This window comes from Podarcis raffonei, chromosome 5 (genome assembly GCF_027172205.1).
Source record: "Podarcis raffonei isolate rPodRaf1 chromosome 5, rPodRaf1.pri, whole genome shotgun sequence".
NCBI lineage: Eukaryota > Metazoa > Chordata > Lepidosauria > Squamata > Lacertidae > Podarcis > Podarcis raffonei.
This window is the reverse complement of record NC_070606.1, coordinates 32,728,680-32,751,407: the sequence shown is the minus strand read 5'-3', so window position 1 is coordinate 32,751,407 and position 22,728 is coordinate 32,728,680. Positions and strand designations below refer to the sequence as shown.

The 22,728-nt window shown below is 45.2% G+C and overlaps 1 protein-coding gene across 1 annotated transcript in view; it reads right to left on the bottom strand.

Moving 5' to 3' along the window:
• TBATA (thymus, brain and testes associated) overlaps positions 1–22,328 on the bottom strand; it is a 42,185-nt gene extending 19,857 nt beyond the window's left edge. The window contains exons 1-8 of the mRNA XM_053388525.1: positions 22,197–22,328; positions 14,219–14,458; positions 13,366–13,536; positions 11,512–11,597; positions 8,181–8,345; positions 5,627–5,708; positions 2,208–2,379; positions 1,806–1,858 (exon numbers count right to left, since the gene is read on the bottom strand). Coding sequence (XP_053244500.1) covers positions 1,806–1,858; positions 2,208–2,379; positions 5,627–5,708; positions 8,181–8,345; positions 11,512–11,597; positions 13,366–13,536; positions 14,219–14,438 — 949 coding nt within the window. The 5' untranslated portion in view covers positions 14,439–14,458; positions 22,197–22,328. The remainder of the gene's footprint in view (positions 1–1,805; positions 1,859–2,207; positions 2,380–5,626; positions 5,709–8,180; positions 8,346–11,511; positions 11,598–13,365; positions 13,537–14,218; positions 14,459–22,196) is intronic.
• Between the last annotated feature and the right edge of the window lie 400 nt (positions 22,329–22,728).

Here is a 22,728-nt window from a genome sequence, read left to right as displayed (position 1 = left end):
CTTTTTCTTGCAGCATTGTTGCCATTGGGTGAGTAGCAGGAGCGGTATCACTACAAGCTGGAGCATCAAGAGGAGTCGCATCAGGAGGAAGGTTTCTTTCTAATTGGTTTGGTCTGATTGGTTTTGCTTTTCATCTCCAGAGGGGTGAAACTGGAGAACCTCTGCAGAGCCGATGTGCACTGAAAATGGAAAGCACAAATGAGACGGTTTGGTTAATGTGTTTCCAGTGGATATGAGTGTTATGTACTGAAGTTCTCACCCTGGGCCAGCAGGGGGATACTGTAGATAGTTATGCAAATAAGGGATCGAAAGTGACGTTCAGTGATTGGATAGTTTTAGAAAAGTTGTTACAGTTACGATGTACTGGAGCTCTATATAAGCAGGCTGACTGAACCCTTCAGTTCAGTTCTGTTCTGGCCTGTGAATAAACAAGAGCTGTTTGAAGAATCAATCGCTGTGTCGTCTGATATGTTCACCCACAACTTAACAATGAGAACCAGAGATTATGGTCACATTTTTGTAAACCCCCTGCCCAGATTTGCTCCCCTAAACACTATAAAGGCATACCACCAGACTTCCAAACCTCCTTTGGGCAACTAGGTAGCATAGGTATGAATGATGGCTGATTGCTTGTATCCACCGAAGTAAGCCAGAATCAGCAGAGAATTCAATAGGGTTATACAAATATAAAGTGGAAAGATAATCCAAGTTAACTTGGTGCCTGAGGTCAAAGATCAAAAAGGCCCACTCAGTTGTGTGTGGGGATGGGGAAATAGTAATAGAGAATTTTTCACCCCTTTAATGGTATTCAAAAATATATATGAAGTATGAAGGAGTCCCCTCAAACTGTCTAAGAGTAAGGCCGGAACGGACTAAAACCTAAACTTGAGACCAAAATGCTGGGAAGCGCTCATGAAAAGTAATCTGCAGGAGAAATTTTGTTAAATTTTGTTAGCCACAGAACAGTAAAGTATCAATCCGTTTCAATGAAGGATCAGGGAGCCTGTTATTTAAAAAAAGGTCACATTCACCGGTCATCCAGTAAGGAATGTTAATTACAAATATCTATCAAGTCCCATGGGAAGCATACATGGCTAATTTTCTTTCTCCAGTTGCTGGTTACGAAATATCAAGTCATGTCCTATGTCTAGGAGCATTGCTGATTTGGACTGGGCCCACTGCCACGACAGAAAACGCAAACAGAAAAACCTTGCTTAAGTCAAAGATCACTTTGATAAACCTGAAGCTTTTTGAGGAAGTGCCAGCATCTTTCGCTTTTCTGGATGCCGCTCACCAAAGGCTTGACTTCACATAGGCCCCAGGTGAGAACACCTTCCTTCTTTAGAAATACAGGAAACGATTGTGCCATCCATTTTGTAATTATATAAGTCCTGCTGTAATTATATGTCAGGAGGACACAAAGTTGGCTCTCTGTGTGGTTCAGCATGCACAAAGCAGCGATGAAGCATAATTCCACATTAAGTGCTTACACAATACATATGCAGTCCTGCTCCTCCACCTTAGGGTAGTTCACTGAGCCTAAGGAGCAAGCATACCCTGTGCAGATGGCCTCATATGAAATAGTTTGATGGGAACATGTTGGAAGCTGAGCTGTGTAATCGGGCACTGCCCTTGGCTTATTCTGAGTCTCAACCCACCTGAAGCACATCCAGCAGCTAATTTCCTGCTTAAGATCCCTACACAGGACATTTCCACTGGTTGCCGCAGGGACACCTACTTAATGCCTTGCATTTTCCATTGAAAACACAGCATTTTCTACAGGGGTTTTTTGTTTTTGTTTTTACCTGGCTTTTCTTCTTCTGGGATAGGTTCTTGTTTTTGTCTCATAACAGACAGCCTGCAACAAAATAAACCAGGGCCAACATGATTATAAGAGAAGCTATGCACCTTGACCAACAAGGTACCTATAAAGCGGTACCTATTTATCTACTTGCACTTAGGGGTGCTTTCGAACTGCTAGGTGGGCAGGAGCTGGGACCGAACGACGGGAGCTCACCCCGCCGCGGGGATTCAAACCACCGACCTTAACGATCAGCAAGTCCTAGGCACTGAGGTTTTACCCACAGCACCACCCGCGTCCCGTCGTGTCAAGAAGTACTTTCCCCCATAACATGTCTAGTTATTTTCTGTAATATGCAGCAGAAATTCATTTTAGCAAACATTCAAAGGACTTGCAAAGGGGGCACCTGGTTACATGATTTCTCCCAAAGCTGCGTGGTTTGGAGGCAAATCCTGAGGCACCTGGGGGCAACTGTGATGGATGCTTTCCATCACTTTCCATGCTTGTGGTCAGCTCCTGAGGATCAAGATGTAAATTGGCAGTTGCCGTCTGCAACAATCCCATGACAAGGTCCTTTTCTGCAGGGAGAGGAGAGGGCATGGTTTAGGAATAAAAAGATCTCACCTGCACAGTTTTAAGGTAAAATAAATAGGTTTGTCCCAGCTGCCCTTCTTTTTCTGCATGCACTTTCACATATAAATAAGAATTAGCCCACTAGTTATCATTCCCATATAAAACTATCAGTTTATAAATAACCACATGAACCTGCCCAGACCTTGAGATATTTGAGGGGAATCTTGATAGAGCAGGGTTTCCCAAACTTGGGTCTCCAGTTGTTTTTGGACTACAGCTCCCATCTTCCCTAGCTAGCAGGACTAGTGGTATGCAATGATGGGAACTGTAGTTCAAAAACAGCTGGAGACCCAAGTTTTGGAAACTCTGAGGGTTGGTGATGAGAGAACAGGCCTTCTCTGTAGTTGTTGTTGTTGTTGTTTAGTCGTTTAGTCGTGTCTGACTCTTCGTGACCCCATGGACCAGAGCACGCCAGGCACTCCTGTCTTCCACTGCCTCCCGCAGTTTGGTCAAACTCATGCTGGTAGCTTCAAGAACACTGTCCAACCATCTCGTCCTCTGTCGTCCCCTTCTCCTTGTGCCCTCCATCTTTCCCAACATCAGGGTCTTTGATCCCTTCATGGATCAACATCAGGGTCAGTGATCCCTTCACGGATCACTGCCTTGCCGTGGCGAAGGGGCTTGAATAACTCAGAGAAGCTATGAACTATGCCGTGCAGGGCCAACCAAGATGGACAGGTCATAGTGGAGAGTTTTGACCAAACGTGATCCACCTGGAGCAAGAACCGGCAAACCACTCCAGTATCCCTGACAAAGACAACAGGCATATAAAAGTTATGATGCTGGAAGATGAGTCCCTCTCTGTCGTAGCCTCTCGTTGATGGAATGCTCTCCTCAGGGAGGCCTGGCTGGCACAAACTTTGTCATCATTTCAGCATCCAGCAAAGACATACTTGTTTCCCCAGGCATTTGGGCAACACTGGTGATAGGACTGTGCTTAATAATGTTTATGTGATTTTATTATTGCATTTTCACTTTGGCTGTAAAGTCACTTGGGGACTTCCTTAGAGGAAGGTGTTGTACAGGTGTTAACATACCTGAACCACACTTAGGAATTATTCCTATGTTGCTAATTTAGGTGCATATCTAGGAATCTAATTTATTATGTTTATTCATCATGCAGGTTCATATACTGCTAAGTCACAAAAAGGGTGATGTGCCTAAGACACTAATAAAACAACATAAACTTAATAAAACAAAGAAAACTGTTCATAATATGCAGATTGCACACAGCTGAGTCACAATACCTGAATGAATAAAAAAGCTTTAATAGTGAGGGTGTCTGCTTAATATCAGTTGGGAGTTCCATGCTTTTGGCGCTGCTACTGTTAAGTGCCCTATTCCTGGTAGTTCCACCATGCACCACTGGCAAAAGTGTCGTTCCTAATGATCTAATGGTGTGGCAAGGCTATATGGAGTGAGGTGGTCCAGCAGGTAAAGTGTTTGGCCTGGTGGCATATTGGCAGCCAGGGCAGATATTTCAGCAGAGGTGATGTGTGCGGTCTCCATAGTCCAGCCAGGGGTGGAGGTAGGGGAGGGCGGTGAGGGCAGGCTGCCCTGCCCTGGGTGTCGCCACTAAGGTGTCTGGAGTGTCTGGAGGCGGTTGGAGGATGGATGGCGGCTAACAGATTGAGGTTGAATCCTGACAAGACAGAAGTACTGTTTTTGGGGGACAGGAGGCGGGCAGGTGTGGAGGATTCCCTGGTCCTGAATGGGGTAACTGTGCCCCTGAAGGACCAGGTGCGCAGCCTGGGAGTTATTTTGGACTCGCAGCTGTCCATGGAGGCACAGGTCAATTCTGTGTCCAGGGCAGCTGTTTACCAGCTCCATCTGGTACGTAGGCTGAGACCCTATCTGCCTGCGGACTGTCTCGCCAGAGTGGTGCATGCTCTGGTTATCTCCCGCTTGGACTACTGCAATGCACTCTATGTGGGGCTACCTTTGAAGGTGACTCGGAAACTACAACTAATCCAGAATGCGGCAGCTAGACTGGTGACTGGGGGCGGCCGCCGAGACCATATAACACCGGTCTTGAAAGACCTACATTGGCTCCCAGTACGTTTCCGAGCACAATTCAAAGTGTTGGTGCTGGCCTTTAAAGCCCTAAACGGCCTCGGTCCAGTATACCTGAAGGAGTGTCTCCACCCCCATCATTCTGCCCGGACGCTGAGGTCCAGCGCTGAGGGCCTTCTGGCGGTTCCCTCATTGCGAGAAGCAAAGCTACAGGGAACCAGGCAGAGGGCCTTCTCGGTAGTGGCGCCAGCCCTGTGGAACGCCCTTCCAGCAGATGTCAAAGCGATAAACAACTACCTGACATTCAGAAGACATCTTAAGGCAGCCCTGTTCAGGGAAGTTTTTAACATGTGATATATTACTGTATTTTTGGTTTTTATGGAAGCCGCCCAGAGTGGCTGGGGAGGCCCAGCCAGATGGGCAGGGTATAAATAATAAATTATTATTATTATTATTATTATAAGGGTGTGTGTGTGACAAACTGCCAGGCGGCACTCACCGCGGGGCCTGCAGCATGCCTGAGCCACACGTCTCTCCTGGGAGTGATGCGGTGGCTTGAGTGCCCGCAGGCTCCATGCTGCCCCAAACAGTCCGCCCACTGCCTCCTCCCCCCCCAGCTGTAGGGTGGCTGAGTGGGAGGAGGCAGGCAGACTCCTCTGAGGCCCTGTGGAGCATCCTGCCCCGCTGGCCTCGCCCCTGCGGGCGGCTGGCCCCATCCCCAGGCTGCCCAATTGGCTTGCTCTGCCACTGGGCCCAGCCCAGTCAACAGCTGAGCTGCTAAATTCTGCACAAGCTGCAGCTCCCAGGCCAGTTGTAAGGGTGGCACCGCACAGAGCGCATTGCAGTAATCCAGGGCAGCAATGCATGGACCACATTGGCTGGGCTATATAATCTGCAAATGAGACATAGCTGGAAACAATGACCAGAAAATCAGGACTGACTTGTCGGCTGCATATTCTGCTGCAATCCCCCGGGTGCTGCTGTGTTGTAATGTGTGGAAAGGCCTATGCTTCAAGGTGGCATTGCAAACATGCTGCATGCCCTGAGTGTTTTGATGCATTAGACAACAACCTACTGAGCTGCAACGGGTGTTAACAGGGGAAGATAGTCGATAACAAAGTAGATATAATCCACATTTCCAAAGCCTTTTGCTCCTTGCAGGCTCTGCATGCACCTTACCCCTCTGCGCAGCCATGAGCAGCCATTGCTGGATCGCAGTCAAGGAGTCTGTCTGCAGGATCTGACAGAGCAGCTCCAAAATCTGTTGGCAGAAGAGTACAGTGGGAAAGTGTCAGCACAACCGTGGTCAGAGTGACATTGAAAGAAACAACAGGGTCAAGAGGGTATACACACAGGCTTATCTCGGTAATTTTTATGCTGGTGAGAACTTTGCCCTACCTTACCATTTGTTGTTCCTATGGTGCAATCTCCCCACGCCTCTCCCCGCAGTCCCAGGCAGGGGTCAGAATGAGGACGCTGGTCAAACCCTTGGTGGGCTTCCATTTATACCTAGTAGCTTTCAGGCAGCAAGGTATGGAGACCTATCTTAGGATAATTAGCGTTGCCATGTGTCCTCTTTTTCCAAGACACACCCTTTTTCAGGGGTATAATTTGAGTCACATTGCATTTATTTGCTTTGAATGTCCGTCATAAGGTAAAGGTAAAGGGACCCCTGACTATTAGGTCCAGTCGTGGCCGACTCTAGGGTTGCGGCGCTCATCTCGCTTTATTGGCCGATGGAGCCAGTGTACAGCTTCCGGGTCATGTGGCCAGCATGACTAAGCCGCTTCTGGCGACCCAGAGCAGCGCACAGAAACGCTGTTTACCTTCCCGCCGGAGCGGTACCTATTCATCTACTTGCACTTTGATGTGCTTTCGAACTGCTAGGTTGGCAGGAGCAGGGACCGGGGCAACGGGAGCTCACCCTGTCGCGGGGATTCGAACCGCTGACCTTCTGATCAGCAAGTCCTAGGCTCTGTGGTTTAACCCACAGCGCCACCCGCGTCCCATGGCCGTCATAGTCTCCTCTTTTTTGCTCTTCAAAATATGGCAACCCTAGAATGCTTAGGAATTCCAGGAAAGGTCCTGGGAACTTTTACTTGGTGTTGGAGAGTAACCTAATGCCATGGGCAGTGTGAGATCTTCCCCATTGCCACCACACTTTCCTTAGGACCTTCAATCCTTAGACAGGTGTGCTTTCTGAGATTCCAAAACAAACACTTATGAGGGGACAGAGCTAGCCCAGAGCCCAAGGTATAGCTTGCTTTTCTCTGTCAAACCCTGCACACATGCAGCATGAGTCAAGTGGATCTAGGCATGTGAAGGGGAAATATCCCTTTTGAGTCTGGCCAGAAGTACGCCCAGGACCCCGAGACCAACTTTATGAAATTTATTAAGAATAAAAGAGGCACTAAGAGGACGAACATAGGCTGCTGCTTCGGGAAAAGAATAAAAGGATTCTTTATGTTCAAATCTCTCCAACCTATCACTGCTACTTATAATCAGGCTTCAGGTCTCCGCACGTATAAGGTAGCAGTAATGCTGAGGAACTGGCAACAGTAATCTCTGAAAGAGTTTCTGATCCAGGAGGGCCTTGGTGGACAGGTGGTTGTGGCCTGCCAATAACTAGTCAGTCAGGTCCATCAGGGAGATGCCTCAACATCTTTTGGAAGTTGGGAGATGGGCTATGGAAAAGTTGAATAAGGCCAGTTTTCCCCAGTTCTACCAGACGAAATCTATTTGTGTATTCAAGAGGAGAGACATGAACTCTCTGAGGGGTGGGGGTTGAGAATAAGATCTTAAATAGGCAGGTTAGCACGCAGCAGGCCTGAGTTACACAGCCTAGCAAAAGTTGTGTCTCATGAATCTCCAGTCTGTTTGGGCACTCACTCTATGTAGGGCTCTCAGACAGTGGCTATTTAGAACCAGGTTTTATTCTTTTCAAAGTGCAAAGAGTTCTGCACTAGTTGCCCATTTGCTGCTGGGCTGGGCCAAGTTCAGTGTGTTACTATTGGCCCTTAACAGCTTGGGACCAGTTTACCTGAAGTATCACATTAATCCGTATAAGCACATGCAGCTGCTTGAATTTGTGAAACTGGCGCTGTTACCGATGCCATATAATACTCATTCCACAATTGTAAGAAATCAGTCCTTTAGTTCAGCAGCATCTACACTTTGGACCCCCTCATCTATTGACACCAGGCAGCTTCCTTCGCTGTACTCTTTTCAGAACTTGTTTAAAACATTGTTGTTTATGCAAACTACATGTGCTTATCTCTTTTTTGGTTACTGTTCATTTTAATCATCTTTTGAATGTTTTTAAATACCTGTTTTTAATGTTTTTTTTAATCAGTGTTTAACTTTATAGTTTTGTAATCCACCTAGATTTCTTACAACCAAATGGTATATAAATTTTGTTTTTGTTTTTTTAAAAAATATAAACATCTCTGGGCACTTTGCTGCTTTCCTAACTTTTTCCCCAAAGCAAATGAAACATAACAATCGTGTGTGTGTGATAATTATCTGCTTTATCAGATTTAATTTCTAATCCGAGCAGAAACTGTTCTTATTATTCCATCAATTATCAAATTTAATTTATAATCAGCTCTGAGCAGAAACTTTTCTTATTACTCCACCAATTAATTTCTAGGAAAATAGTTGTAATTGGTTTGTGGTACAGGTTAAAAAGAAGAAGAAGGGTCTGTTTGCCCCATTTTTTTCATGCATGGCTTACTATAAGTTCTTGGTCCCGGAAGAGCAGGGTCGCATCCTTGCCTTTATTCTTGGCATTGTTCCTGTGCAAACGGCGGGACGAATGGCAAGCTGTAGCTCGAGAGGGAGGTGGGATGAGACGTCCTGTTTCTTCTGAGTATTGTGTCTCCCTCCGAGACTTTTCTGCCTTAAAATACAACAACAAGCTACAGTAGAGGAACTGGACATGGAAGAACAAGTCAGACACAAAATATTGCAACGTAGAGTGCTCCTGTCCAGAGTTGTAGTAAGCCAGCCATACCCTCTTTCAGGATACGCCATTCCATTCCATTCCCCTCCTCCCCAGGTTTTCCTTTCCCACCTGCTCTCATCTGTCAATCAGCATTCCATGTCTACTGAGCATGCTCTGATCTTGCTGAGTTGAGTTTGCAGTCTGCCCCATATTCACTATTAGCATATATTACAGCAAATTAATTCTCTGATTATGGATCTGATAAGGAACCTTTAATGTGGACATAAACTCAGGAGCCTATTTTTGCTCCAGTAAACACATTTCTTAAGAATGCATTTTGGCCCCATTTAAAGGGCCCTCATACCACTTTAACAGTCACTGCTTCCCCCAAATTATCCTGGGAACTGTAGATTGTTAAGGGTGCTGAAAGTCCTGAAGAGACTTCTATTCCACTTACAGAACTATAGTTCCCAGAGTCTCCTAGGAAGAGAGATCAGTCTGAGATGGGAGCAGGGGTCCCCCAGGATTCCTTGGGGGAAGCCACAACTGTTAAATGTTGTAATAGTGATTTAAAGGTGTGGCCTTTCAGTATCAAGAAAATTTATGTAAGACTCCAAAAATATGACATGGGGAAAGTACTGTACTAGATGTTGAAATCAAAATAACTCATCCTTATTTATAGCTGAGCCTTGTGAGCCATCTACTGGTGGCCAACAGTGTATATGTGTGTGAGAGATTTGTAATGACTTTTAGTTAAACACGATTGAGTGGTTGGTTGATTGATGTGTACGTGAGAGAGAGAGTGTGTGTATAGTTGGATGGATAGATCTAGATAGATCTGGGGTGCTAAATGTTTAGGTTTAATGAAAAGAATGTAATTAGAACATGTATGTTATAACTGGGATATGTTGCAAGACTGTCTCAATGTGCATTAGAAAGGGGTTATGCAAGAGGTTTAATCAGAGGTTATTTGTAAAGACTGTGTCCAATGTCGAGAATATAATCAAGATCCATGTGTATTGGAATGTGTGTAGCTACTTCTGAGCATCAGCAATTAGCATGGAAAGAGGTAAATGTTCTAAGTGCTTACCAATCTTTAATCCTAGTCAATCAACAAGTGTTGATGAAGGCAGGGGAACTCCTTTGTTAGGTGAAACCTAACCATGAGTACTTCAAAGCATCAAAAGAACGAAACTGAATAGAGGAAGCTTAGTTTTTAGGAAGGTATAATTAGGAGAGATGCCTTGGACTGAGTGCTGCACTGACCCTCTTGAGATGACCATGCTATAAAATCTGGTCTCCATCCATGCAGACTAAATAGGTAGGGGGGGGGAATCATATTTCTTAAAGCTACAATGGTCTCCACTGCTTTCAGTTCTCCAAAGGAGCCCAAACCCTGGGCGAGTGCCTGGAACCTTATAGACTTTTCCTACTGCTCAGCAGAGAGAGGGGGAGGCACCCAACTTTTGGGTATATATCTATATCTATCTACATGTGTGTGTGTATGAACCACTGAGCTGTGGCTTTAAATGACTGATATGGAAAGACAGAGCCTTGAATCTTCTGTTTCTAAATATGAGTGGTTTGTAGCACTCAGTGAATTTGAACTGGGTGAACAAAGCTCCTCCCAGAAAGTGCAGCACTTCATTTTTGAGCTGCCATCCAGGTTAGGTTGGAACAAGCTGCTCCCAGTATTGTCTGTATTTGAGGAAAAGCTCAAATTTTGGTTGTGCTAGTCTACTGCTGCTCCATAATTCTGACCTCCGGTAGAGTTTCAGCACCAACCCTTACAAAACTAGAGATGATGGTGTTGTTGTGTAGTTGGTTGGCCTTGTGTAACCGGCCACAGATATTTAATTGAGAATCGTTCCAGGCAGCTGCTCCAGAAAGTCGGTTGGAGCCAAAGTTTCAACAATGGGAAGGCTAGCAGCTGCATGCCATTCTTTGCCTAGGAACCACCCCAGTCTTTCCACAGTGCCCTGCCCTCTGGTACTGGACCTTAGCCTCAGAGTTCAAAGAAGTAAGCTGGATTAGAGTATTGACATCCCTAAATCTGGAGGTTGCTTAGATCTCATGTGTTTTCCATGGGCACCTGGTTAGTCACTATGGGAATGTTAGACTAGAAGGGCCATTGGCCTGATCCAGCAGGCTCTTCTTATCTTCTTGGAGTTTCAGTCTCAGCCCAGCCCATGGTGGAGCTGAGTTTGGGAACCTGTCCGCTTCCAGATGATGGCTCCAGCTCCCATCAGTTCTAGCCAACAGAGATGGGAGCTGGGAGTCCAATGACATCTAGAAGTTGCAGGTTCCTTGCCCCCTGCAGGGGAGTGTTATGCATGCTTATTCATTTCAACAGAAGTCCATCATGTAACTATATCATAAAATCATAGAATTTTAAAGTTGGAAGGGACCTCGAGGACCATCTCATTCAATCCCCTGCACTGCAGGAATCCTGCCCACTGCCATCCCTGGGTGGGCTCAAACCACCAACCTTCTGGTTAAAAGTCAGACACACCAATCCACTGTACCATGGGTTTATCATCCTCTACCTGTACATTCCTGCCAACCCAGCAGTTCAAAAGCACGTCAAAATGCAAATAGATAAATAGGTACCGCGCCGGCGGGAAGGTAAACGGCGTTTCTGTGCACTGCTCTGGTTCGCCAGAAGCGGCTTAGTCATGATGGCCACATGACCCGGAAACTGTACGCCGGCTCCCTCAGCCAGTAAAGCGAGATGAGCACCGCAAACCCAGAGTCAGTCACTACTGAACCTAATGGTCAGGGGTCCCTTTACCTTTTACCTTTACCTGTACATTAAGCATTCCACTAACTTGTCTTTGGGTATTCTTTGAATGAGAAATAATTTATTCTGATATCAACAAAATGAGGAGTTGTCATCTTCTGAAAGAATCACTAAAGAAGACAGCCCAAGTCTCAGCAGGGTTACAAAATGGAAAACAGCAGTGCAATTTTTCTCATTATCCGAACAAATAATTGTGCTGGACTGTTTTTGCTCCCATCCACTGTACTTGGTTACTTTCATTCCCAGTGTTGGGCTCACCCCCTTCCTTAGCAAATCAGCCCCAATGTATGGGATCACAGTGCGCCACCCTTTCCTACTCACTGCCTCCTTTTTCTCAGTGGACGAGGCGGCTCTGACTCTGGCAGCAAGTTCCCTCAATTCTTCTCGCCAGGCATTGGACAAAGAACCTGCTTGAGAGAGGGGAGGAATGAGGAAGATGGCAAATTCGAAATAAAAACAAAAGTGGCTGGGATGCGGTCATGCGGGAGCCAGGATCGGCTGCAGCTTCCCTCCCTGAGCTTGCCTCTGTGCGTAATGTGTGGAACAGTCTTATAGGCATAACACATGACTGGCAGTCTTGTGTGATATATTGATAGCAGGCAGTTGGACTGTACCACTTCAGAAGGCAGACTGAACGTTCTGCTACACAAAACCTCCTTGCGCATTCAAAACTAGAATGCTCGTTCTATTATTTCTTATATGCTAGTTTTGACAGAGGCATCCTGGCCTTTGGGTTACGACTGAAGATCATTGTTTCAAATGCTGTTGAACATTCAGCAGCAACTTGATGAACATTCGGGAACAGATCGGAAACGAGGCCACATTCACGCCATACATATGAAGCACTCTTTTACCACTGTAATTGCCATGGATTTCCCCAAATAAACCTTGGAAGTGTTGTTTGTTAAGGGTGCTGACCTCACGGGGCTACAATTCCCAGCACCCTTAACAAACGGCATGGCTGTTGAAAATGGTATAAGAAAGTGGTATAAGAATGCTTTGTATATATTGGTACGGATGTGAACCCAAGTGGAATCTGTTAAACCCCTGGCAATAATTTGATGCAGATTCAGAAACAGCTGAGAACCACATTACAGCCTGCTGAGATCACGCGAGGCAGCTCAAGAAACAGGCACACGCACACCCTGCTTCTGCTTTAATGCGGGTGCTATTAATCACCGTGTCCTCAGGAGGCATATTCATCATGATGATATTTAATGGCACAGTCTGTGATATAATAGCATTGACAACCCTTGTTGATTAGGATAGATTGCAGGTGGTGAAGTGGATCTCAGAAGGAAGCTAAGCTGAGCTTTTTGACAGTAGTGCTCTCTGTGGTATCGTAAGACGGGGCAACAAATCATACACACACCAAAACCTGTTTCATACGACTATCAGGACTGTGCGAAAAGTTTTCTCTCCTTTGGAGACAAGATTCCTTGTAATTGTCCAAACAGGCAGGAAAAAGTATTCACCCGGAGACTCTTATCAGTATCTGATCTAAGCACCAAGCTACAAAATACACCAGCTCCAGATCTGTGCCCTTATAAACAGATATTTGGATGCGGGTTGTGCTGTGGTCTAAACCACTGAGCCTCTTGGGCTTGCCGATCAGAAGGTTGGCGGTTCAAATCCACACAACGGGATGAGCTCCTGTTGCTCTGTCCCAGCTCCTGCCTACCTAGCAGTTTGAAAGCATGCTGGTGCAAGTAGATAAATAGGTACCGCTGTGGCGGGAAGGTACACGGCGTTTCTGTGCGCTCTGGTTTCCATCATGGTGTTCTGTTGCGCCAGAAGTGGTTTAGTCATGATGGCCACGAGACCCGGCAAGCTGTCTATGGACAAATGCTGGCTCCTTTGGCTTGAAAGCGAGATGAGCACTGCAACCCCATAGTCGCCTTTGACTGGACTTAACTGGCCAGGGGTCTTTTACCTTTACCTATGTGTGTGTGTGTGTGTGTGTGTGTGTGTGTGTAGAAGGTTTAACTATTAGCCCCAATCCAGATCAAGGCCCCTGTGGGCTATTTGCATAGTGGGGGAAAGCTCATTTTGAAGTGAATGGGAGGTGTCCCCCCAAAAAACTCTTGTTTTGCAAATTGCCAGTGTGCACCCCTGGAAAGTTGTGCATGTGTGAGTCTGGCGCTTGCGTTGGAAATATTCCTGTTGCGTACTAACCTGTCGATAGCCAGGGGACTGGAACAGGTTGTGGGTCTCCGATGGGTATCTGAGCCCCAGGCGCCCCCAAAATAGAAGCACGAATCTGACTCTTTATCATTGGGTGAGGTGGCAGAATGGTCTGCTCGCACCACTCGTCATTAACTGTGCAAACAGGAGCACCGTTCAAGCCTGCAACAGAAGAAGGCATCCATGGGTAAGTTGCACAGGAAAGAACCACATTACAGAAGAAAACTGGCTTGAACTAGAGATTGGAGGAGCTACCTGGTTCTGCTTCAGAAAGGATTTCCTAGACTCAGATTCTTCACCTGTGTGCCTGCTGAGTCTTTAGAACTCCCTTCTGGAATCCATTTCAGATTTTGAAGGCTCCAATTCTGCCTTCAAACTTACTGAAAGGTGAGACTCCAGCTATGTACACACCATACATTGAAAGCACACAACGCCCCTCAAAGAATCCTGGGAACTGTAGTTCCCATCACCCTTAGCAAACTACAATTCCCAGTGTGATTTGGGGGAGGTCATGTGCTTTCAATGTATGGTGTATGCACAGCCTCTTTCTGTGGCGTGGTGAACCTACATTAGGGTATTAATTACCGGAGGAATTTTTGTTGTTGTTGCATGCCTTAAAGAGCTAATTGAATTGTCACACATTGTACTTTTTGCATTCTATTGCATGCAAAGCACATAAATATGCCACTGTAATTTACAGCTATAAGCAGCAATTTTGTGCTGCAACTTTTGCACATTTTTATTTATTTATTTAAGCGCTTTCGGATTTTCATTACCTAACAAAAGCATGCCTGAACTTTACTTCTGAACAGACTCGTACAGGATGGCACTGCTGTGTGTTTACCTTGAATATGAGTGACTCTGTGAGGGTGGGGATTGTGCCGTGAGAAGAAAGAGTGATGGCTGAGGCAGCCAAACCGAGCGCTGTTCTTGGAATGGGGTCTCAAGGCCTGAGCGCTGAAACGGAGTGGGGTGTTCAGGGCCATGTGTTTAAGCTTCCCTGCCAGAACAGTGATGTCTTTGCCTGTGAAGGGGCTGGCAGACGGACTCTTCAGATCCCCCATTTCCTCTTTCGTAGATGTTCCTGAGTAAAAAGAGAAGAGGCAAAGTTATAAAAAACAATTTTACACCTTGCAGAGCAACGGATGCCTAAAGGATGTCTCTCCTAGGAAAACAGTGAAATTTGAAACTTAGGGCTACACTGACTGGGTAGTGTGTCCCAGACCTGGACCTGTTTTAATTCTTTGTATTACCTTTTTAACCTAATGTGCCGAGCCTATTTTGGGGCCATTATATGTTTTATATACGTCTGCATTTTAGATTCCTGGCGCTGGCAACTAAATTTTTATATTATTGTTTTAGGGTAATTTAAATGTCATAATGCCAGTAATATCGTTTGAATTCTGTTTTATCAGGTTGCTTCTCTCTAGCATTTTTGTCTTATCTTGCTATGGCTGTATGCTAATGCAATAAAGGTTTGAAAAAAAAAAAATTTGGTTCCCTTGGCTGCTTACGTAGTACCCAGGCACCTTGTTCCAAATCCACAAAGGCGTGCAAAAATAGTTTGACAAACAACTTTAAATAATTGCAAACACCCCCGTTTCTAGTGAGACAGGGCGCTTCTAGACTGTGGCGAGTTTGCAAGTAGAATTGCAGCAAATTCAGCTTGTGCAATTAAAATGGTTTTGGATCTGGTGCTCTTATGCATTAAGCCTGGTTCAAAAATAACCTGACTTTCTACAGCAAGGAAGGCAATGGAAAAGCAGTGAAAAAGCGTGGGGTAGCAATTGCTTGACATGATGCTGTATAAACAAGCAAATCCGAATAAATTCTGAATAAAAACACATTGTCTGGAAGCCAATACAGTTTAAAACATTTCTATTCCCTCCCACTGAAGTGAATGCCTTTAAAAACACATTGATTTTGCTCTGATCTGGCCTAACTATTACACGTTATCTTTTACACTCCAGGGAATCCAACCAACTTGATTGAATCCAATGTCTAGATGAACGCTGGCGAGTTCTTGTATTTTTCTCTCTATAAAGAAGTCAATAATCCCAAATGTTGTACTAACCTTAAAAGCCACCCTTAAACAGACTGCCGCAAGTAAGGATGATGTGAACAATCTCGCATAGGTGTGCAGGAAAGGTTTTAATGCCAGAGACTCTATGACAGGGAGTCTGAGTCATGTGATGAACGAGAACTTGAGAAACAGAGTCTGCAACAGGTTTGCTTAAGAAGAAAACAACTGGCCATTTAAAGACACCCTCCCTTCTGACAGTTTTGAAAGGTGACCTGGAGTCTTGGCTGTGGATATGAGATCATATTCTGAAGACCCAGCAAGCTCTTTGTCTCAAAGGATTGTGTGCTGTTCAACACACACACACACGTTGCACCGTCAGCATCAATAAAAGAGATGCAATTGTGAAGAAGCATTGAAGCATCTTATCAAAACGAAAACAGAAACTCAGAAACACAGCTCAGTTTAATGATGCTATCTTGAAGCCCCACAGCGCTGCCCAAGTTGACTTTGATGATGTTTCCACGTAGACCTGTGTACAGCATGTGCTATATGGAAAGCAGCTAATTAATTACATTAAGGTGTTATGGTTTCAAAGTTTTGTTTGCCCAACGGAGGTGAACAGAGCCAACAGCTATTACTGGAGGTGAAGCCTGGAATCTTTCTTCATTGATAGTAATTAGAATTTGTGAAATGGTGATCTTGCGACTTGCATTGCAATATTAACTAGCCCCTGCTAGGTCCTGTTTATTCAAACGCTGCTACCATTCCTGGGAAGGGATATTCCTATCCTACATGAGTGATGATACATAGCAAGAGTGGGGAACCTGTGGCCCTTTAGATATGGCTGAACTACAACTCCCATCATCCCTACGTGTTACTGATGGGAGTTGGGGTCCATCAACATCTGGGCGACTGTAGTTTCCCCACCTCTGGTATACATTTTTCACTCAAGGAAAGATATTGCATGTACCATTTAGGCTCATGGAAATGTGATTGCCAATTAGGGTCTTGATTTGAGCAGCACCAGGCCTGGAATTTATTGTTGAACCCGTTGTTCAGTTTGGGGACCTGGCTCTCCCATATCAAGTGTAACCCAGCACCGTTTCCCAGCCAAATGAAAAAGAGTGTTATCTCTGAAGTTTGTCCCCTCTTACCAGTGACTCCCTGCAGCTGTTCTTCCTATTTCTGACTTTAGGTGAAAGGATTCCTCAGCCAGCTTCCAGGTGGGCTTGAACCCTCACACTTTTTGGTTTACAAACAGATGCAATAATCCATCTCTGAAGAGCTTTGAAACCCCCATTTCAATGGAATATACTTAAGCCAGTGGTTGTCAACCAGTGTGCCATGTCACCCTGGAGTGCCTTGAATGGTGACCAGGGGTGCCACAGGCAACATTGGCCTCGGTCCTTCTTTCCTTCCCTCCCTCCTCTGATGCCTTCTCACATCTCTGCCTCCCAAAGGCTTGCATGCCTGTTTGTTGCAGCAGCCCTGGGTATAAGCTCTCCAGGTGAATGGTGCCTATGTGGCTGGTCAGGGGGTGCAGTTGCCAGGAGCTGAGACGGCCTCAGATTAAGCAAGCAAGCAAGCAAGTGGGCAAGGAAGTCCAGACAGCCAGTCTGCCAGCCTTTGCTGTTAGAAATAGACAGACAAGTCTCAGGCCCCTGTGGGGCAGTGTGAGGAGACATCTCTCTTTGGTGGGGTTGGGACGCAGCGCAGAGACCAGGGGCAGCAGCAGCAGCTGCCTGAAGGACTCTCAAGGAAAGGAGGCTGAGGAAACACTCCACAAGGGAGGTTGTTTGGAGAAGGGTAAGAGGCTGCCAGCTCTGCAGGCAAGGGGTGACATAACTGGGCCCCTGACTCCACAGGGGTGCCTGTGCTGGGCCTGGGGGTTAACCCGAGCAACGTGGTCCAGGTCCGGTCCTGAATCCAAGGATTCTGTGAGGAGTCAGTCCAACAGGGCCAAGGCAGGACACCAGGAAACAAGGCTAGGTCAGGCACAGGGTCACAGGCAGGTTCTAGCAAACAGCAATGTTGGTCCTGCAATCTGGGGTGGGGTCCAGCAGCCTTTTATCTTTGTCGGGGAAATGGCCGGTCCTGATCCCCTGGTGACTCAACTCCCTGTTTTGCCTGAAGGTGAGCACTCAGGTCTCTCCTTCTCTTGGACCTTAGTCTCTGCAGCTCTGGAAATATTGGTGGGTTACTAGACCCAGAGGCCGCCTCAACCTCTCCTGACCCAACTGGAAGCGGAGCAGCTGTAAGTGATTGCCCAGCTGAAGGCAACAAGGTAATCCCCGCATCTGGAGCCAGGGCAAGCTCAGGCCCCTGACTTGGCCCAGCTGGTGCTTGTTGCAGGGGAACCTGTGTAGACTGGGGCTCTTCAGAATCAGGCCCCAGACTAGGTTCAGATGCCACCTGAGGCAAAGGATCCGGTGCGGACTGAGACTCCTCTGGTTCTGAGCTCAAGTCCCAGGCCATCACAGTGCCATAGAAAGAATGTAGTTGGTCAAGGGAGCCGTGGACTCAAAAAGGTTGAAAAACTTTGACTTAAGCACATGCTCTACTACTCTTCTATAGAAATCAATGATGCTTTGGTTAGATTGTGCCGTTGTTACTGAAAGTAAATACTTCCCTCCACCCTTCAGTTCAAAAACAAATTTCACCATCCTATCATGACAGCGAACTGTCTCAGCAACAAAGGTAGTTGCTTTTTTTTGTATTCTTTGCAAGGATGGGGCAGATGCCTTCACATTTCTTTCATTCTAAATACTGTGTACAGCTCTGGTTGCCCATCTCAAAGAGGATGTAATAGAGCAGGAAAAGAGGCAGGGAAGAGAAACCCAAATGATCAAGGTGAAAACACCAGAGTCCTTTTGGCTTAGAAAAATATATATATGACTAAGTGGGGCCGTTATAGAGGTTTATATAATTATGCATAGATGGGAAAAGTGGATAAACATATAATCCCCTTTTCTCATACTACTAGAATCTGGGAGTCAGCCATAGAAATTGGTTGATAGCAGATTCAAAAAGTAGAGGTAGCAGAGACAAAAGACAGGATTTCTTTGTACAAGACACAATTAATAGTATTCGCTACTGCCAGGTTCTGATGACGACCAGCTCAGGTGGCCTTAAAAAGCAATTCGAGAAATTCACGGAGAAGTCTGTCAATGGCTCATAGCCATGATGACTACATTCAACATCCTGATTCAAAAGCAGTGTGGTAGTGTGTACCAGCTACTGGGAGTGAGTCATAGTGGTTGGCCTTCACACTCTGTTCATGGACCTTCCAGAAGATCTGGTTGGTCACTGTGGAAAACACAATGTGGAACCGATCCAGCTGTTCTTTTTTTTTTAATAAGATATTTATTGAAATTTTCAAAATATTACAAAAAGAAAAAACGAACAAAATAGAGACAGAAGAAAATACAAAGAGTAAAAATAGTTAGCAGAGTAAAAAAAAGAGAAGAAACCCCTTCCCCCCGTGTAAAAAAAAACAAAACCCAAAATAAGAAAACAAAAAAGTGACAAAAATCCCAAACCTTTAAAAACATTTAAAAACAAATTCATTATTTTCAGATCCTTAACTGTCATTACCTTCTTTCTTAGACCTCCTCCTCATCCCTTTCTTTGTATCCTAGTTATTAATTATCCCAGCAAATCCTTTCCTTTCCATGTTTCATAAAATTCTATCATTACATTACCCTAGACTATTTTAATCTTATCTTTCTATAATAGAATAAACCTTAAAACTTAAAACTTAAATCTTGTCCTTACCAGCTTCTTATAATCATAATATTCTTTCATAATTCTTAAGCATCTTTGCTAAAGCCAAGTAATTTCTTCCAACATTTTTCTATCATTCATCAACTTTATAAAACATTCTAATAATGAGAAGAAAAAGAAAGAAAGATATAAACAAATCCAATCTTTATCCAGCGTCCCTTCCTCCTGGTTCCAGGTTTTGTCAGTCCTTATTCCCATCAATCTAACCCATTAACCTGGTAACCTTATGTCCTAAGCCCTCATGTCACTTCCATGGTCCTTCCGCAGCTCTTCTTCATATTTGTAGCTGTAATTTCCCTTATCTCCTGCTCGTGGTAACTCCAGCTTGACAATGTCTCTTGCTCGTGATAACTCCAGCTTGACAATGTTTTTAACCCTTCTCGACAGATCAGACCCTTTTCCGTATTCATCACTGCATTCCATGTAGTATTTAAAAGCATGTTTCAAGGGCCCTCCAAAATTGAGAGCCCCCACAGTCCCAAACATCTCGCAGCCCATTGCCATATTTGAAAAGTCCAGACATCCCAACATAGGGGGGTCAATCCAGCCCCCCATTTCCAAACCAGACCAAACTTTTCCTTTCCAAATCTGGCTCCTTCCAAGTTCATGTTCATTTGTCAAGTCCGAAAGATCATACTCCTGTTTGGTCTGTTCTGTCAAAACACACTCCTGGTTTAATGTGACAAACTCCTGTTCTGTCAAAACACACTTCTGGTTTAAATCCTGAGTGGGCTCCACATATTTTCCCACTGTCTGGTCAAAATATCCCACTGCCTGTTCAAAATTTCTAGTCGAAGTCACCATCCAGTTCACTTTTTCATGTAATTCTTCCAGTAGAGCATTTGTTTTGTAAAAAGCTCGCACCAAGGCTTCTGAGTACATTGTCCTGCAAGGTCAAATACTTGTTCCCACGGTTAATCTGTAACAGCTATCGGTTCCCTGGAGTTAGTTACAGTTTCACAAACTCCCCCTAGGGGGGGAACTTAAATTTATTCTTGCTACAGAATTTCCTTTTTTGAGATACTTTGTCCATATATATTCCTTTCAAATGTGAAAGGGAGCAGTAGAATCGCTAAGTTTCTCTTCTTTTAGCTATCTGTCAAAAAGCACTTGTCTTTGGTCAATGAACACGTCAGTCCTGACACCCCGCTCCAGGATCAAGACGGAGGAAAATTACTTCCCTTTAAGATCACTTCAAACAGTCCAAGAGGAAAAAATTCACAATTTTAAATGTTGAAATCCAATCTTTTAAAGACGATTTTCTGAGCTTTAGTTTAAATTGCCTTTGCTTTATTCTGTTTACAAAAGAATGGAAGGGTGACTTCCTGTTTAGCCCTTCCCGCTCCGTACCAAATTCAAATAAATTTTTTAAAGTCCGGTTCTTTCCTACTCGCAAATCTTTGTTTGATATCCAATTGTTCAAGTTCTAAATACTCACGGGTGCTTATTTTAGAGTACAAATTGACCCAGGAAAAAGGCAGCGCTCTCCGGCAACAGCTATGCGGCTTCGCTCCACGGAAATAGCAATTGACTCACAGCACCGCGCCACTTCCCCCTCTTCACTTCGGAGCCCGTTAGTGGGTTCCTTAGCGGGTTGGGGGGGCGCTAAAGGTGCCCGCCGAGTCCCATGGTCACAGGCTTCATCCGCCTGTGATTTTGAAAGGGTCCCCGCTTCGCCGTAGCGGAGAAGACCCGTTTCCCGCGGAGCCAGTCCCTCCAGTTCAGAGGGAGTCCGCCATTGCCGGTGGCGCCACCCCGGAAGTCCTGATCCAGCTGTTCTTCTTATGAGCTTGTACAGATCTAAAACACCTAGTGCTGAGAACAGGCTGGTCTCCTTCTGTGGCATTGCAAAAGTTTTAGTGCAATGCAGTGTAATGTCTCAAGGCCATGCTAGGGACTGACACAATGTCCTAATTCTCATTACTCTCTGCCTGCGCCTCTGACAGAAAAGGCAAATGTGAAGAGGGGTTTATGTTGTGCAGATGGGCCCGTACCATCCAGGGGTGCTTACATAGTGGTAGAAAGCACAGGTGAGCCTGTGGTGGACCAGGAAAGTCCTTGTAAGAGAGAATGGATCTTGAGGAAGAATTTGCAAGGAGGAAGGGGAGTTGACTGAATGGACACAGTGAAGCTACTTCAGTCTCAATAAAAATATTTTGCAAAAAAAGAGGGGGGGGGCTGTTGAAACTCCTTTTTATTCCACACTCATGATTTCTGCTCATGGTGCTTTTGGGGCAGTCAGACATGATACTGCTTTGAATACTGTGTTTGAAGCTGCAAAACTTTTGGGGTGCTCAAACTGCTTCACTTCCCATCAGGGCATAGCCTGTAAATTCCTGCTGAAATCCCACAACCTTTTAAAACGTACATGTTCCCGTTTGTTTTTGTCCACTTTTGTTGCACTGTAGCCCCTCCAGACACCAATAGTGTGGTAGCGTTGGGGCAGCATCCCAGAACAGAGACGAGCAGAAAAAGTTCACAACTAATGCACTATTGTCGTGTCAAGAAAGCGTTGCAGAATACACCTGTGATAAAACACCTGTCTGGAGGGGCCCCTAATTGGGCCACCATCCAATAGACATATGCAACAAATACATAAAATGTCCAGTCTCCGAGATGAATATGGGACAAGACGTGAAAAGAAATTATAGCAGTCGGTCAAACAGAACAAGAAAAAATATACTCCATATGCTTGGAAATCGAGGTGGTCCGTGGTCAACAACCGTATGCAATTAATTTAAATGCCTAGTAAGAAGCAGAAAGAAAGTGCTGTTGTCTCTCAACTGTTTTTAAAGCCGTTGCAGGATACTTATGGAAATTTGATATAGGAGGTAGTATATTTCTTGCTTTCACTCCCTTTCTTCTCCGCCCGCCCCCCTTGCTGAGTTCTCAGAAAGCAATTGTTTTTTAAAGGATCTGCATAAGCTAATTTGGCCTGCAGCTATGGCATTTGAACAAAGACAACAACAAACCCCAGATGTGCTTCTTATTCAATATTTATAAAGGAGCGACTCACCATTTAAGCTGTTGCCACATCCATGTGGGGAGTGGGGTGTCCTTTTGACTTACTGTCTGGCCAAAGGCTGCAAAAATAATCTCACTTCTGTACATAACAAAAGTCTGCCTTCTTTGTCCCCCGACTGTGTCAAAGTTGCTAGGTAACACTTTTTCTTGACAACAGCCAACGATTGTCCCTCCTACCCCTTCTCCCCTTTCATCTGCTCTGTTTTCTTTTCGCCTCCCCCCCCCCTTAACCATATAGTCAACTCCTGGTTTTCTTTCCTCCAGAAGCAAATTCCAGTTAAGAAAATTCACTTGAGTTTTGTTTTTTGTTTAAATCCGATTTTGTTTCAGCAGTGGGAGGAGACGTGGATTCATCACGATCGAGACAGGAGGATTGAGATATTTTTCTATTTTATTTTTATTCCTTTTCCATTAACAATCTCAAGCATACTTGTCTTGCACTCTGTGATGAACCCAGTGCTAGGCTCAGCCTGTACATATGTGCCAATAAAGCCATATCGCACAGAAATGCCATTGGTCTCCAG